Below are 17,300 nucleotides of genomic sequence, written 5' to 3' on the forward strand. Positions count from 1 at the left end.
ATTTATCTGCAGATAATTTCCTAAAAGCCTAGGCCTACAGCTAGGCCTACAGCTAGGCCTACAGCTAGGCCTACAGCTAGGCCTACAGCTAGGCCTACAGCTAGGCCTACAGCTAGGCCTACAACAGATCATTTCCTAAAAGCCTAGGCCTACAGCTAGGCCTACAGCTAGGCCTACAGCTAGGCCTACAGCTAGGCCTACAGCTAGGCCTACAGCTAGGCCTACAGCTAGGCCTACAACAGATCATTTCCTAAAAGCCTAGGCCTACAGTTTATGCAAATGAGGGAGCCAAATGATAGGCTCTGTCACCTGATACGATTTGATAGGCTACGCTGACTGACGAGACGACAGTCACTCTTTGGCGTCACTGCCCCGACACACTGGGAAAGGAAACCTAGGAAATCTTTTTTGTTTGCCAAGTCTGGGACCAAAAGGCTCCTGAACAGCTTCTACCCCCAAGCCATAAAACTGCTGAACAGTTAAGCTAATGGCTACCTGGACTATTTACATTGACCCCCTTTTTATTTATTTTTTGCACTGAGTCTCTTGCATTGCCTCTATGTACACTCACTGGACTCCACTCACACATACTACACTGACACTCCAACACAAACACACACACACACACACACACACACACACACACACACACACACACACACACACACACACATACATACGCTCACACACACACACACACACACACACACACACACACACACACATACACACACACACACACACACATGCATATTGACGACAAACACACTCTTCACATACGCTGATGCTACTCTGTTTATTATCTATCCTGATTGACTAGTCACTTTTACCCCTACCTACATATTACCTCAACTACCAACACTGCTGCTACTCTGTTTATTATCTATCCTGTTTGACGAGTCACTTTTACCCCTACCTACATATTACCTCTACTTCCTGGTCCTCCTGCACATTGACTCGGTACCGGTACCCCTTGTATATAGCCTCGTTATTGTTATTTTATTGTGTTACTGTTTCCTTTTTCAGCTAGCTAATTTTTCGTACTTTCTGACTCTGCATTGTTGGTTAAGGGCTCGTAAGTAAGCATTTCATGGTAAGGTGTACACCTGTTGTATTCGGCGCATTTGACAAATCACATTTGATTTGATTGAGTTACATTACATGGGACGTGCAAATTCATAAATTAAAACTTAAAAATGAAAAGTAGCCTATTTTAATATGAAGTGGAAAATGTAGAGGGAAACATTAGGAAGGCAGAGGGGTCACCAGAGGGAAACATTAGGAAGGCAGAGGGGTCACCAGAGGGAAACATTAGGAAGGCAGAGGGGTCACCAGAGGGAAACATTAGGAAGGCAGAGGGGTCACCAGAGGGAAACATTAGGAAGGCAGAGGGGTCACCAGAGGGAAACATTAGGAAGGCAGAGAGGTCACCAGAGGGAAACATTAGGAAGGCAGAGGGGTCACCAGAGGGAATTATTAGGAAGGCAGAGGGGTCACCAGAGGGAAACATTAGGAAGGCAGAGGGGTCACCAGAGGGAAACATTAGGAAGGCAGAGGGGTCACCAGAGGGAAACATTAGGAAGGCAGAGGGGTCACCAGAGGGAAACATTAGGAAGGCAGAGGGGTCACCAGAGGGAAACATTAGGAAGGCAGAGGGGGTCACCAGAGGGAAACATTAGGAAGGCAGAGGGGTCACCAGAGGGAAACATTAGGAAGGCAGAGGGGGTCACCAGAGGGAAACATTAGGAAGGCAGAGGGGTCACCAGAGGGAAACATTAGGAAGGCAGAGGGGTCACCAGAGGGAAACATTAGGAAGGCAGAGGGGTCACCAGAGGGAAACATTAGGAAGGCAGAGGGGTCACCAGAGGGAAACATTAGGAAGGCAGAGGGGTCACCAGAGGGAAACATTAGGAAGGCAGAGGGGTCACCAGAGGGAAACATTAGGAAGGCAGAGGGGTCACCAGAGGGAAACATTAGGAAGGCAGAGGGGTCACCAGAGGGAAACATTAGGAAGGCAGAGGGGTCACCAGAGGGAAACAGACCAATACAGGATGTGCAAACCTCACCCTCATGATGAAGTAGAAGACAACCTAAACGTCACAATGCAGGTGTTGACTTTTTAAAGGTGTGCTAACAGTGCTGTTTGGGGACCCACAAGGTATCTTGTTTTACCCTGTTTACATCATATACTTGACTAGGGTCCAAAGACTAGGAGGTTGAACTCAGACAGCGTAAGACTTTGTCATAATCTTGAATGCAACTCAAGTGTTTTATTATAAAACATAACAACAGTAGATGGAGACTACAGCTATCTTTCCCCTAGATTCATTTAGCAGCTATCTTTCCCCTATATTCATTTAGCAGCTATCTTTCCCCTATATTCATTTAGCAGCTGTCTTTCCCCTAGATTCATTTAGCAGCTATCTTTCCCCTATATTCATTTAGCAGCTATCTTTCCCCTATATTCATTTAGCAGCTATCTTTCCCCTAGATTCATTTAGCAGCTATCTTTCCCCTATATTCATTTAGCAGCTATCTTTCCCCTATATTCATTTAGCAGCTATCTTTCCCCTAGATTCATTTAGCAGCCATCTTTCCCCTAGATTCATTTAGCAGCTATCTTTCCCCTAGATTCATTTAGCAGCTATCTTCCCCTAGATTCATTTAGCAGCTATCTTTCCCCTAGATTCATTTAGCAGCTATCTTTCCCCTAGATTCATTTAGCAGCTATCTTTCCCCTAGATTCATTTAGCAGCTATCTTTCCCCTAGATTCATTTAGCAGCTATCTTTCCCCTAGATTCATTTAGCAGCTATCTTTCCCCTATATTCATTTAGCAGCTATCTTTCCCCTAGATTCATTTAGCAGCTATCTTTCCCCTAGATTCATTTAGCAGCTATCTTTCCCCTAGATTCATTTAGCAGCTATCTTTCCCCTAGATTCATTTAGCAGCTATCTTTCCCCTAGATTCATTTAGCAGCTATCTTTCCCCTAGATTCATTTAGCAGCTATCTTTCCCCTAGGGAAAACACTGGAGCCCATCTGATGTGTTTTCCCTAATCGTCAACAAATGAATTTCCAGTAATAAATGAATTTCCTGTACCAAGGAAGGCCCACTGCTGAAATTGGTAACAAAACCAATTCTATGTAGTTGACTGAGCGTGACACCGGCCTCTTTTTTTAAATTTACCGAACCAATGAAAATAGCAGGTGACTGGGCAGAGGTGTCGGGCGTGTCACTGGGAACCACAGGATGTTTAAAAAGAAAGGCTCTCTTCACCGCCCGCCTGCCTGCCTGCCTGCCTGCCTGCCTGCCTGCCTGCCCGCCCTCAGTCTCCCTCTACACCAGGCAGCACTCTGACACATGATACTGAACTAATCTGGCAGACTGAAGGAAAAAGGCTCTTAAAGGGACAAACGGAGCAGAGCCTCTTTTGTCTGAGTCTCAGGAGGAGATGAGTGTTATGACTGCTTTATGGTGGGCTGTAGAGTAGGTCTTCTTCTTCATAAGTGTACTCTGTAGCCTGTAGCTAACTCATTTAGCCTGTAGCTAACTCATTTAGCCTGTAGCTAACTCATTTAGCCTGTAGCTAACTCATTTAGCCTGTAGCTAACTCTATGTTGTAAACAAGCTGCTGTTAGTTGTTGGATTTCATGCCTAGTTTACTTACTACCGTTTAGAAGTAACTCAAGCCTTAATCACTGATCTCAATCCTGTTGCCAAATAGTCAAGTGGGACACTTTATTATTGATCTATTTGATCAATTCTAATTTCTAAATGTCACCCCAATAACATATCTTTGTCCTGCTGATAATAGTGTATTATGGGCAGCAGTCCCCCGAAGGCTGCTCCTCGTTCAGGGATTTAACCCCCTGTCACTGTGGCTCTGTGCTGTAATTTGGGATCATTGGGAGGATCAGGTTTAGGGCTCTACTCCCTTTGTGCTGTTGTGTCACCGGAGTCACCTGAGGCGGCACTTTAACCGTGTATTGACTAGGAGGACTAATGGTTAAAGTCAATAGTTAGACTCGTGCCCATTCTTCACGTTTAGGACTGGTTACAGAGATAATGTGTATATTGGCTAACCAGACTCACCTCGCGTGCGTGTGTGACTTGTAAAGTTACGTTTGGCTTAAAGGACCCTCTCCTTCATTTGAACAAGAACAAAACGGGACTGTGAGCCTTACAACTTTGTTTGCTATGAGGGATGGAACCACTCTCCAAATCATAGGACTGACTGACAGTCCTTTTCTTAGCAACAAGACTTTCCAAATCATTCAGGTTACAGGCGCCATGCAGGACAGGCGCCATGCAGGACAGGCAGGACAGGTGCCATGCAGGACAGGCGCCATGCAGGACAGGCGCCATGCAGGACAGGCACCATGCAGGACAGGCACCATGCAGGACAGGCGCCATGCAGGACAGGCACCATGCAGGACAGGCGCCATGCAGGACAGGCAGGACAGGTGCCATGCAGGACAGGCGCCATGCAGGACAGGCGCCATGCAGGACAGGCACCATGCAGGACAGGCACCATGCAGGACAGGCACCATTCGGGACAGGCGCCATGCAGGACAGGCAGGACAGGCACCATGCAGGACAGGCACCATGCAGGACAGGCACCATGCAGGACAGGCACCATTCGGGACAGGCGCCATGCAGGACAGGCACCATGCAGGACAGGCACCATGCAGGACAGGCACCATGCAGGACAGGCACCATTCGGGACAGGCGCCATGCAGGACAGGTGCATGCAGAACAGGCACCATGCAGGACCGGTGCCATGCAGGACAGGCACCATGCAGGACAGGCGCCATGCAGGACAGGCAGGACAGGCACCATGCAGGACAGGCACCATGCAGGACAGGCAGGACAGGCACCATGCAGGACAGGCGCCATGCAGGACAGGCACCATGCAGGACATGCGCCATGCAGGACAGGTGCATGCAGAACAGGCACCATGCAGGACCGGTGCCATGCAGGACAGGTGCCATGCAGGACAGGTGACATGCAGGACAGGCAGGACAGGCACCATGCAGGACAGGCACCATGCAGGACAGGCGCCATGCAGGACAGGCGCCATGCAGGACAGGCGCCATGCAGGACAGGCGCCATGCAGGACAGGCACCATGCAGGACCGGTGCCATGCAGGACAGGCACCATGCAGGACAGGCACCATGCAGGACAGGTGACATTACAGTTGATGGGAGCAGAGGGACATTTCACTCAGTCAACAGCATTATCTCTGGACTGGAATAGGGTGTATATAGGATGTAGACTTATCATGTTTGTTTGGGAACATTTCACTGCTTGGCATTGTTTTTGTTTTTTTGCAGTGGACTTGAGTCAATGATGCAGGCTTTAGATTATTTTCTATTTATTTATATATATATATATATATTTATATACACACACAACCAGTCAAAAGTTTGGACACACCTACTCATTCAAGGGTTTTTCTTTATTTTTACTATTTTCTACATTGTAGAATAGTAGTGAAGTCATCAAAACTATGACATAACACATATGGAATCATGTAGTAACCAAAAAAGTGTTAAATAAAATATATTTGAGATTCTTCAAATAGCCACCCTTTGCCTTGATGACAGCTTTGCACACTCTTGGCATTCTCTCAACTAGCTTCATTAATTTTTTTTACATTTTAGTCATTTAGCAGACACTCTTATCCAGAGCGACTTACAGGAGCAATTAGGGTTAAGTGCCTTGCTCAAGGGCACATCGACAGATTTTTCACCTAGTCGGCTCGGGGATTAGAACCAGCGACCTTTCGGTTACTGGCAAAACGCTCTTAACAACTAAGCTACCTGCCGCCCCATGTCACCTGGAATGCATTTCAATTAACAGGTGTGCCTTCTTAAAAGTTAATTTGTGGATTTTCATTCCTTCTTAATGCGTTTGAGCCAATCAGTTGTGTTGTGACAAGGTAGGGGTGGTATACAGAAGATAACCCTATTTGGTAAAAGACCAAGTCCATATTATGGCAAGAGCAGCTCAAATAAGCAAAGAGAAACAACAGTCCATCATTACTTTAAGACATGAAGGTCAGTCAATATGGAAATGGAAGACCCTGAGTTAACTCTGCTGCAGAGGATAAGTTCATTAGAATTACCAGCCTCAGAAACTGCAGTTCCAGTAACAGACAGATCTCAACATCAACTGTTCAGAGGGGACTGTGTGAATCAGGCCTTCATGGTCGAATTGCTGCAAAGAAACCACTACTAAAGGACACCTATAATAAGAAGAGACCTGCTTGGCCCAAGAAACACGAGCAATGAACTTTAGACTGGTAGAAATCTGTCCATTAGTAGTGGAGAATTATGGTTCCAACCGCCGTGTCTTTGTGAGAAGCGGTGTGGGTGAACGGATGATCTCTGCATGTGTAGTTCCCACTGTAAAGCATGGAGGAGGAGGTGTTATGGTGTAGGGGTGCTTTGCTGGTGACACTGTCTATGACTTAACCAGCATGGCTACCACAGCATTCTGCAGCGATACGCCTTCCCATCTGGTTTGGGCTTAGTGGGACTATCATTTGTTTTTCAACAGGACAATGACCCAACACACCTCCAGGCTGTGTAAGGGCTATTTGACCAAGAAGGAGAGTGATGGAGTGCTGCATCAGATGACCTGGCCTCCACAATCCCCCGACCTCAACCCAATTGAGATGGTTTGGGATGAGTCGGACCGCAGAGTGAAGGAAAAGCAGCCAACAAGTGCTCAGCATATGTGGGAACTCCTTCAAGACTGTTGGAAAAGCATTCTAGGTGAAGCTTGTTGAGACAATGCCAAGAGTGTGCAAAGCTGTCGTCAAGGCAAAGGGTGGCTATTTGAAGAATCTCAAATATAAAATATATTTTGATTTGTTTAACACTTTTTTGGTTACTACATGATTCCATATGTGTTATTTCATAGTTTTGATGTCTTCACTATTATTCTACAATGTAGAAAATAGTAAAAATAAAGAAAAACCCTTGAATGAGTAGGTGTTCTAAAACTTTTGACCTGTAGTGTGTGTGTGTGTATTTATTTATACTGAGAGTACAAAACATTAGGAACACCTTCCTAATATTGAGTTGCACCCCCTTTTGCTCTCAGAACAGCCACAATTCGTCGTGGGCATGGATTCTACAAGGTGTCGAAAGCATTCGAAAAGGATGCTGGCCCATGTTGACTCCAATGCTTCCCACAGTTGTGTCAAGTTGGCTGGATGTTCTTTGTGTGGTGGACCATTGTTGATACACACGGGAAACTATTGAGCGTGAAAAACCCAGCAGCGTTACAGTTCTTGACACACACTCAAACCCGTGCGCCTGGCACCTACTACCATAACCAGTTCAAAGGTGCTTAAATATTTTGTCTTGCCCATTCACCCTCTGAATGGCACACATACACAATCCATGTCTCAATTGTCTCAAGGCTTAAAAATCCTTCTTTAACCTGTCTCCTCCCCTTCATCTACACTGATTTGAAGTGGATTTAACAAGTGACATCAATAAGGGATCATAGCGTTCACCTGGATTCACCTGGTCAGTCTATGTGATGGAAAGTGCAGCATCCATCCATCTATCTATCTATCTATCTATCTATCTATCTATCTATCTATCTATCTATTGTGACGTCACGAGAGGCTACACAGCTTTCAGCGGGATTGCTCAAGTAGTGCAAGGAGACCAGGTTCAACCAAAACAAGGATTTTATTAAAGGTCTTGGGAAACTAACGAAAGTATAACACAATTCTGTTCTCTGGTGGCTCTTAAGGGTTACCAGTTCAGGGATGTCTCTTCCACCTCCAAAATCATAACTCTCCCTCGCTCAAATAACTTTTCCCCAGTCTTACTGTATTCCCCGTTGCAGCTAGTGGCCAACCCAGCAAAACGTCCTTCCAAATGTCCCCCCACGTATTTCCACAGGTGCATATATCCCAAAGGTGAGTATTTCCCAAAGGTAAGTATCTCCAAATCCTTATATTCCTCATGGAAGTGGACGTGCAGCACTCTTGTCCTCCAGAGAGCCCAGGTTGGAGACTGTGTCTCTTCCCTTCCCAAACCTTCAGCTCATCAGCTCCTCATTTGTTTCAGCTGCGTGGGAAGATTGGCCATAGAGGGGTGGAGTTCCCGACCATACCAGCAGATGGAGCCATAGCTGTCTGGGTTTGCAGCCACCTCAGGGGGATGTAACGTCCCTCCAGGACACAGCCTCTCGTGACATCACACATCCCCCTCCTCGGGACCGACGTCCTCGTCGGGGTAAAGGCAGCGAAGAAGGCATCACGCCGGGAGAGGGCGTCCGCATTGCCGTGGTGCTTGCCAGACTGCTCTCTCTTCAACTCCTCCAACTCTAGGACCAGGGACTCAGCCTCCTGTTGTCTCTCCTTGAGTTTCTTACTGAACGCATCAGCCTTGGTTTTAGCAGAGTTTAGCTTCTGTTGAGCAGCTTTCAGTTCCTTCTCTCTCTCTGCCTCCGCATTCTTCATCTTGTTCTCCAACACCTTGTACTTCTCCTCTGCCTTCTTCTGGACCTCCTTACTCCTGCGCAGGGTCTCCTCACACTCCTCGATGGTCCTGCGCAGCCTCTCCAGCTCCTCCTGTTGCTTAGGGAAGGAGCTCTGTTGGAGTTTAGCCTGGAGGATATCTAACTCTTCTGTCTTCATGTCTAACTGTTGCTTTAACAAACGATACCTCTCAGCGGTCCCCTTCAGACCAGACAGTTCTTTGTCCAGATTCTGTAGCTCCGTCTCTGTGTCGGTCTGGGCACCTGCCATCCCTATCAGAGCCCGGGGCGGGAGTGAGTAACTCGGAGGATTGCACCGGAGCCTTCCCAGGATGAGTCTTGCCTCTCCGTTTCCGAGGTACTCGGGTTATCCTCTCCTGAGACTCTCTCCAGAGTGGGTAAAAGGCTGGGCAGTCTCGTCCAATTAGGACAGGGACGGGGAGGGAATCAACCACCCCCGCCGTCGTGTGTATGGTTCCCCGTGTGCTGGTCATTGTAAGTTCAGTAATGGGGTATTCTCTGGTGTCCCCATGGACACAGGAAACTGGGAGGACTTTCCCGGGGTCAGACACGTTGGGCCCACCAAATCCTTACGCACCAGGGTGGCCCGGCTACCAGAATCCAGTAAGGCCTCCACATCATGGTGATTCACAGTTACCGGGCAGGTGGGGGGGTCGATCGGGGCCGCCATCTACGACTCCCAAGAGCGAGGCAAAACGGTGTGTGGGTGCTGAGCTGGAGGACTCCGCAGTGGGCATAGGTTCCTCGGCTGGTTTCCCACACTGCCAGGAGATATGTCCCATCTCCCCACACCGGTAACACTGTCGAGTTTCCCCCTCCTGGTGTACTCTTCTTGGACCCGCCTGGTTTCTGGCTCCCCCTGGAGCCGGGATAAGTCCTGACGTGGCTGGGTTCGAGACCTTGGGGTCCTTTGGACGGGTTCTTTTCATTTGTGGTGGGGCCGCACTCCTGGGGTCTTTTCGGGAAGCATTCAGCATCTCCGCTGTGGCCTGGTACTTTTCCACAGCTTCCACGGTCAGATCAGCCGTGGTCAAGGCCTGTTGACTGATGAACCGTTTTGCCTCATAAGGCAAGAGAGTAGGTAACGATCCACCACAACGGCCTCCACCACCGCCGCTGCTGTATTCCTCTGCGGATCCAGCCATTTCCTTGCGATTCGGACAAGTTCATGCATCTGCGCCCGAGGAGGTTGGTCTGGTTGGAAGGTCCAGCTGTGAAAGCGCTGGGCCATACCAAACTTTGTGAGTCCATATCTGCTGAGGATCTCAGACTTCAGGGCATCATAGTCAGTAACCTGGTCAGGGCCCAGGTCCCGGACAGCATTCAGCGATTCTCCGGTTAGAAAGGGGGCTAACAGACCAACCCACTGTTGCTTGGGCCAGGCTTCCCTAGTGGCCGTGGCCTCAAATGCATGCAGGTATGCCTCAATGTCATCGGTAGCTCCCATCTTAGATATAAAGTCACTTGCCTTTATTGGGCGGGTATTTTGGACAACCATCTGTCTCTGCAACTGCAATTCCTCTGCCTTCAGAAGGTTGGCTGTCTTTTGCTCCTCCAAGAGAGCCACGGTTGCTTGCATCTGGGCTTGCTGGCCAGCAACAAGGGCTTTCAATATGTCCTCCATTTCAGTCGGCGGGGGAGCCTACGGCCAACTTGGAAAACTGGGTGATCAAACCTTCGGTATCCTCCTCTGACATGCACTATTAACGCTTGAGCGTGCCCGTATTCTCCACCATCTGTGACGTCACGAGAGGCTACACAGCTTTCAGCGGGATTGCTCAAGTAGTGCAAGGAGACCAGGTTCAACCAAAACAAGGATTTTATTAAAGGTCTTGGGAAACTAACGAAAGTATAACACAATTCTGTTCTCTGGTGGCTCTTAAGGGTTACCAGTTCAGGGATGTCTCTTCCACCTCCAAAATCATAACTCTCCCTCGCTCAAATAACTTTTCCCCAGTCTTACTGTATTCCCCGTTGCAGCTAGTGGCCAACCCAGCAAAACGTCCTTCCAAATGTCCCCCACGTATTTCCACAGGTGCATATATCCCAAAGGTGAGTATTTCCCAAAGGTAAGTATCTCCAAATCCTTATATTCCTCATGGAAGTGGACGTGCAGCACTCTTGTCCTCCAGAGAGCCCAGGTTGGAGACTGTGTCTCTTCCCTTCCCAAACCTTCAGCTCATCAGCTCCTCATTTGTTTCAGCTGCGTGGGAAGATTGGCCATAGAGGGGTGGAGTTCCCGACCATACCAGCAGATGGAGCCATAGCTGTCTGGGTTTGCAGCCACCTCAGGGGGATGTAACGTCCCTCCAGGACACAGCCTCTCGTGACATCACACTATCTATCTATCTATCTATCTATCTATCTATCTATCTATCTATCTATCTACAGTATCTATCTATCTATCTATCTATCTATCTATCTATCTATCTATCTACAGTATCTATCTATCTATCTATCTACAGTATCTATCTATCTATAGTATCTATCTATCTATCTATCTATCTACAGTATCTATCTATCTATCTATCTACAGTATCTATCTATCTATAGTATCTATCTATCTATAGTATCTATCTATAGTATATATCTATCTATAGTATCCATCCATCCATCCATCCATCCAGCTGTCAGCTTTCTGATCTTTATGCTATCCATGTAGATAAGGTGGTACTGGTTCACCTCTCCTGGCTATTCAGAACCACAACCATAGAGTTCCCTAACCTGACCAACGTTCTGCCAATGTTGTCTTAACATAATTCAAGCTTGTTTAGCTAGCTCAACTAATTACCAGCTTCAAAAGAGGTCAGGCCTTGAATGAGATGAGGCCACCGAACTCTGGGAGGGAGGCCATACAATAAGAATGGGGGTCATTCGGTTTAAAGTGTCCCTCTGTCCTGCTCTACGGCCAGTCCCTCTGTCCTGCTCTACGGCCAGTCCCTCTGTCCTGCTCTACGGCCAGTCCCTCTGTCCTGCTCTACGGCCAGTCCCTCTGTCCTGCTCTACGGCCAGTCCCTCTGTCCTGCTCTACGGCCAGTCCCTCTGTCCTGCTCTACGGCCAGTCCCTCTGTCCTGCTCTACTGCCAGTCCCTCTGTCCTGCTCTACGGCCAGTCCCTCTGTCCTGCTCTACTGCCAGTCCCTCTGTCCTGCTCTACTGCCAGTCCCTCTGTCCTGCTCTACGGCCAGTCCCTCTGTCCTGCTCTACGGCCAGTCCCTCTGTCCTGCTCTACGGCCAGTCCCTCTGTCCTGCTCTACGGCCAGTCCCTCTGTCCTGCTCTACGGCCAGTCCCTCTGTCCTGCTCTACGGCCAGTCCCTCTGTCCTGCTCTACGGCCAGTCCCTCTGTCCTGCTCTACGGCCAGTCCCTCTGTCCTGCTCTACGGCCAGTCCCTCTGTCCTGCTCTACTGCCAGTCCCTCTGTCCTGCTCTACGGCCAGTCCCTCTGTCCTGCTCTACGGCCAGTCCCTCTGTTCTGCTCTACGGCCAGTCCCTCTGTCCTTCTCTACGGCCAGTCCCTCTGTTCTGCTCTACGGCCAGTGCAGGCTGACCTGTAAGTCTGTAAGCCCAAGGGCAAGGAGCCTGGGCTGGAAGTTAAGGGTCTTGGGCACTGGCCAGCCGGGCTAAATCTACTAGCCACTAGCTAGGGTCTAATATCTGTGCCATGCGATATCTTAAAAGTCTAAATAAGATAGACAGTAATGTAGTGGTATCTCTTCATGGGGGTAATGTAATAAGATAGACAGTAATGTAGTGGTATCTCTACATTGGGGGTAATGTAATAAGATAGACAGTAATGTAGTGGTATCTCTTCATGGGGGTAATGTAATAAGATAGACAGTAATGTAGTGGTATCTCTACATTGGGGGTAATGTAATAAGATAGACAGTAATGTAGTGGTATCTCTACATTGGGGGTAATGTAATAAGATAGACAGTAATGTAGTGGTATCTCTACATTGGGGGTAATGTAATAAGATAGACAGTAATGTAGTGGTATCTCTACATTGGGGGTAATGTAATAAGATAGACAGTAATGTAGTGGTATCTCTACATTGGGGGTAATGTAATAGGATAGACAGTAATGTAGTGGTATCTCTACATTGGGGGTAATGTAATAAGATAGACAGTAATGTAGTGGTATCTCTTCATGGGGGTAATGTAATAAGATAGACAGTAATGTAGTGGTATCTCTTCATGGGGGTAATGTAATAAGATAGACAGTAATGTAGTGGTATCTCTACATTGGGGGTAATGTAATAAGATAGACAGTAATGTAGTGGTATCTCTTCATGGGGATAATGTAATAAGATAGACAGTAATGTAGTGGTATCTCTACATTAGGGGTAATGTAATAAGATAGACAGTAATGTAGTGGTAGCTCTACATTGGGGGTAATGTAATAAGATAGACAGTAATGTAGTGGTATCTCTTAATGGGGGTAATGTAATAAGATAGACAGTAATGTAGTGGTATCTCTACATTGGGGGTAATGTAATAAGATAGACAGTAATGTAGTGGTATCTCTTCATGGGGGTAATGTAATAAGATAGACAGTAATGTAGTGGTATCTCTTCATGGGGATAATGTAATAAGATAGACAGTAATGTAGTGGTATCTCTACATTGGGGGTAATGTAATAAGATAGACAGTAATGTAGTGGTATCTCTACATTGGGGGTAATGTAATAAGATAGACAGTAATGTAGTGGTATCTCTTCATGGGGGTAATGTAATAAGATAGACAGTAATGTAGTGGTATCTCTACATTGGGGGTAATGTAATAAGATAGACAGTAATGTAGTGGTATCTCTTCATGGGGATAATGTAATAAGATAGACAGTAATGTAGTGGTATCTCTTAATGGGGGTAATGTAATAAGATAGACAGTAATGTAGTGGTATCTCTACATTGGGGGTAATGTAATAAGATAGACAGTAATGTAGTGGTATCTCTTCATGGGGGTAATGTAATAAGATAGACAGTAATGTAGTGGTATCTCTTAATGGGGTAATGTAATAAGATAGACAGTAATGTAGTGGTATCTCTACATTGGGGGTAATGTAATAAGATAGACAGTAATGTAGTGGTATCTCTACATTGGGGGTAATGTAATAAGATAGACAGTAATGTAGTGGTATCTCTACATTGGGGGTAATGTAATAAGATAGACAGTAATGGTGGACAATGTTATAATATAGTGTTTTTGTGTATTTAGCCAATTTAATGTGCTGTTAATGTCTTGGTTCTATATTATTGCGGTGGCCTTTTTTAAGAATGGATTTTATAGTGAAGGTCAAGAAGTGCATAATGCATCCAATACGTTGTTTACTCTTTACATGAGCAACTATCTGTTAGGCTACACTTCCAGCTAACAGACAGCAGGTCAGTTCAGTTCAGCATTCAGAGTATTTACATTTACATTTTAGTCATTTAGCAGACGCTCTTATCCAGAGCGACTTACAGGAGCAATTAGGGTTAAGTGCCTTGCTCAAGGGCACATCGACAGATTTTTCACCTAGTCGGCTCGGGGATTAGAACCAGCGACCTTTCGGTTACTGGCACAACGCTCTTAACCACTAAGCTACCTGCCGTGTTTTTATTTAGTATTTAATGACATTAGAACGTAATACTCCATGTGGATATTCAAAGCTATATGTGTAGACACGTTGAGTTGTTCTGTAGAACAGAGCAGTGCATAATGTATCAAATAGCCAGTATCCGAAGCGTTTTAAATGTGCGTTGAGTTGATAGAAATCAGGTTGCATTGAAAGCGATCACTGTATTAACTGTCCTGATTTGTATTGATGTTGACGATTATAAGGACGGGATTTACTGAGTGAGCTGTATATATGTTTGACACTGCGTATCGCTGCAGAGCGTCTTCGGGAGAGACACAAGGAGAACCAGAGAGCTTCTCCAGGAGATGGGTGTGGACTTACCACTCCAGGTATTGGACAGGTACCTCATCAGACCCCTCCTCCTCCCTACCCCCCCGGTATATATCTCCCTCCCATAGATTCCTATAGAGACTCTCTGCTTGCCCTGTCCTGTTGTCATCCATAGTCCACTGCCTGCCACTCGTTCATTCAGACTGAGACGGGGACCAGAGGTGTAGATTAATTCAGACTGAGACGGGGACCAGAGGTGTAGATTAATTCAGACTGAGACAGGGACCAGAGGTGTAGATTCATCCTGGAGCCAGTGGAGCAAACAGCACTGCTCAACCTCAGCGCCAACATGTTGTATCTGGAGACGGGGACGTCCACGTCGTACAGCGAGGTAAGGCCCAGGGAGGAGGCTCCTAATGGGGCATCCGGGAACCGCTAACGTCCCCTTGGCGATGGTAGTGGGACAGATGGAATATTGGATGTCAGGCCTCAAACTGAAATACCTTTATAGGATTGTTACCTCTGTTTTTATATTTTTATATTTCACCCCATGAAATCAGTTTGATATGTTTTGGTCTCTGAGTTTATTGGCGGCTTAGGGCTTTGTGGTGGTATAGAGCTTTTATTTAACAAAGAAATCTGAATACGTTTTAGTAGTTAAAAGTGGTTATTTTAAATCTGTCTGTGGCACTCACAAAACAGAGAAAGATGTGTTGGCGGCAGATTCCTCTTTGTTTGCGTTTTGATTTAGTGGCGTTGTATGTTTTCTGTGTGTGTGTGTGTGTGTGTGTGTGTGCAGGGGAATGTAAACACCTGGAGTGCTTGTTGAATAGAGGAAGAGGCGCTAAATGAAATGGCTGCTCTGCTCTGCTACCCTGTCCCGTTGAGATGTGGAATGGACTCTGCTAATAGCCCTGTTAACATCTGGAACCAGAACTACTGACTCAACCATGGTTCCATTAGTTCTAGTTCTAATAGTTCTAGTTCCATCAGTGTTTTAACCTTCAGTAGACAAGACTATGAGGGTTCAGTAATGATGCCATGGATAGTATTGCTTTTCTGGGATTTTAGACTGTGATTTGATTTGATTACCTGGTGTTACATGCTGAATTGTAAAAACACAGAACAGAATCAAAATTCATATAATCTCTGATTTATCTCCCCCAAATTATCCTCTTAACTTTGTGTGAATTGGTATTGTGTATAGGAGGCCTAGTTCTGGGTTTGATAAAGATTATTCATGTGATTTCTTTTCGAGACAGAAGATAAAATGGTGGTTGATGGGTGGGATCTGGAGACATGAGCTGTGGTTTGATGAGCCTTGCAGAGCAGTGCTGTTTCCACGTTGTTTAGGAACAGGAAAATGTCCATTTGTATGGAAACAATATAGCCTAAAATAATGTACCGTAGTTCAAGTGGTTTGAATGAAGTCAAGTAAAGAATGTCAGATGTTTATGACAGTATGAGGATACATTAGAATCTATTTTGGGTTAATCAAAATGGAGCCAGTATAATTGACTGGAAACAGAAATGTGTGGTTTTAAAGATGTTTTGGCGGTTTGAATTACAGGTGTGACATAGGGAGTGGAATAAGGCTCTCGTCTAAAATGGCCATCTGGAAATGCATAATAGATTCTTGTCTTCGAGACAGAAGTGACACAATAGAAAGTTCTGTTACTGTTGACAACAACAGATAATTGGCTCCGTGTAGCTCAGTTGGTAGAGCGTGGCGCTTGCAACGCCAGGGTTGTGGGTTCGATTCCCACGGGGGGACAGTATGAAAAATGTATGCACTCACTTAACTGTAAGTCGCTCTGGATAAGAGCGTCTGCTAAATGACTCACTAGTCACTGTCATTATATTCAGTAAGACTGTTTGTTAATTTATTTATGATCATGTTCTATTTCTAACTATAATTGCTATCAAATGTCGCTTTACTTTAAGCAAGTAAAATTATTTCTGTAGTGGCAGGAATTGTATTACAGTCCTCCTGAATATCAATATTTCTGGAATTTAGTCATTTATTTTATCTCATAGTTTTATGAAAATTGTGATCTTGAGATATTTTTGTAATATGCTTTTTTGGGGGGCAGAAGAACACTTCTGAACTCTGTTAATGTCACTAGACATAGAAAGGATCCTACGTATTTGTTCCATTAGGCTATCTGTTAAGACGGCAGTCTCCTGGTGTGAATCTGCTACTCTCCTCCCCTTCTAGGATGGCTGTTAGATCTAAACAGCTCTTTCTGGTTGTTCTCCTAAAACCCACCATGCTTAGCGCTCAGGTAGGGCGTCTGTCAGAGTCTATCTACCAATACTTGACCGCTCTACTCTGCTGGTATAGGACTGTTGTCAACACACACCGTTATTCCTGAGTGGACGGCCGTAGACAGAGGATTTACCTGAGACCCCCGATCCCCCTTCCTGGGGGTTTTAATCTGGGGACAGATTAAAAGTCCACAGTTTTGGTTTGTAATGCTCTCACAGTCACAGATTTATTCTGAAAAGATAGTTGGAGGGAAAAATCCATAGATTTTTCAATTTTAAGTTTTATAAAGAGATTGAAATATGTGTTTTTATTTAATGGTTTAAGAATGAACCATCATGCATATTCTGTTTTAAACAGGTGATAAGTGGGGGACTTTTCTTGTGAAGTCATAAATAAAAACGAGTTGTTATCAAACGCGCCATCTCCGTAAGGATCACTGATGGTTTCTCAGATTTGCAGGGGGCAGATTGCACGGGGGCAGATTGCACGGGGGGCAGATTGCACGGGGGGCAGATTGCAGGTGTGGCAGGTCAACTCTTTTAAGTTTACCGAGTGGGGGGTCTTAGAGCGGGGGTCTCTCTGTCCACCTCTATCCCTTCTGGCTATATCCCAAAAG

The 17,300-nt window shown here is 45.9% G+C and overlaps 1 protein-coding gene across 9 annotated transcripts in view; it reads left to right on the plus strand.

The window, feature by feature from the left end:
• Window positions 1–17,300, plus strand: part of LOC121576423 (tumor protein 63) — a 106,235-nt gene that overhangs the window by 48,685 nt on the left and 40,250 nt on the right. For 4 of the 9 annotated variants that reach the window (XM_041889556.2, XM_041889558.2, XM_041889557.2 and 1 more), the window contains exon 1: window positions 14,570–14,806. The exons of the other annotated variants lie outside the window; for them this stretch is intronic. In XM_041889556.2, the coding sequence (XP_041745490.1) occupies window positions 14,765–14,806 (42 nt within the window). In that variant the 5' untranslated portion in view covers window positions 14,570–14,764. Of the gene's footprint in view, window positions 1–14,569; window positions 14,807–17,300 lie in introns of those variants that run through there. 9 annotated transcript variants of the gene reach the window in all.

Source organism: Coregonus clupeaformis, chromosome 11, assembly GCF_020615455.1.
Source record: "Coregonus clupeaformis isolate EN_2021a chromosome 11, ASM2061545v1, whole genome shotgun sequence".
NCBI lineage: Eukaryota > Metazoa > Chordata > Actinopteri > Salmoniformes > Salmonidae > Coregonus > Coregonus clupeaformis.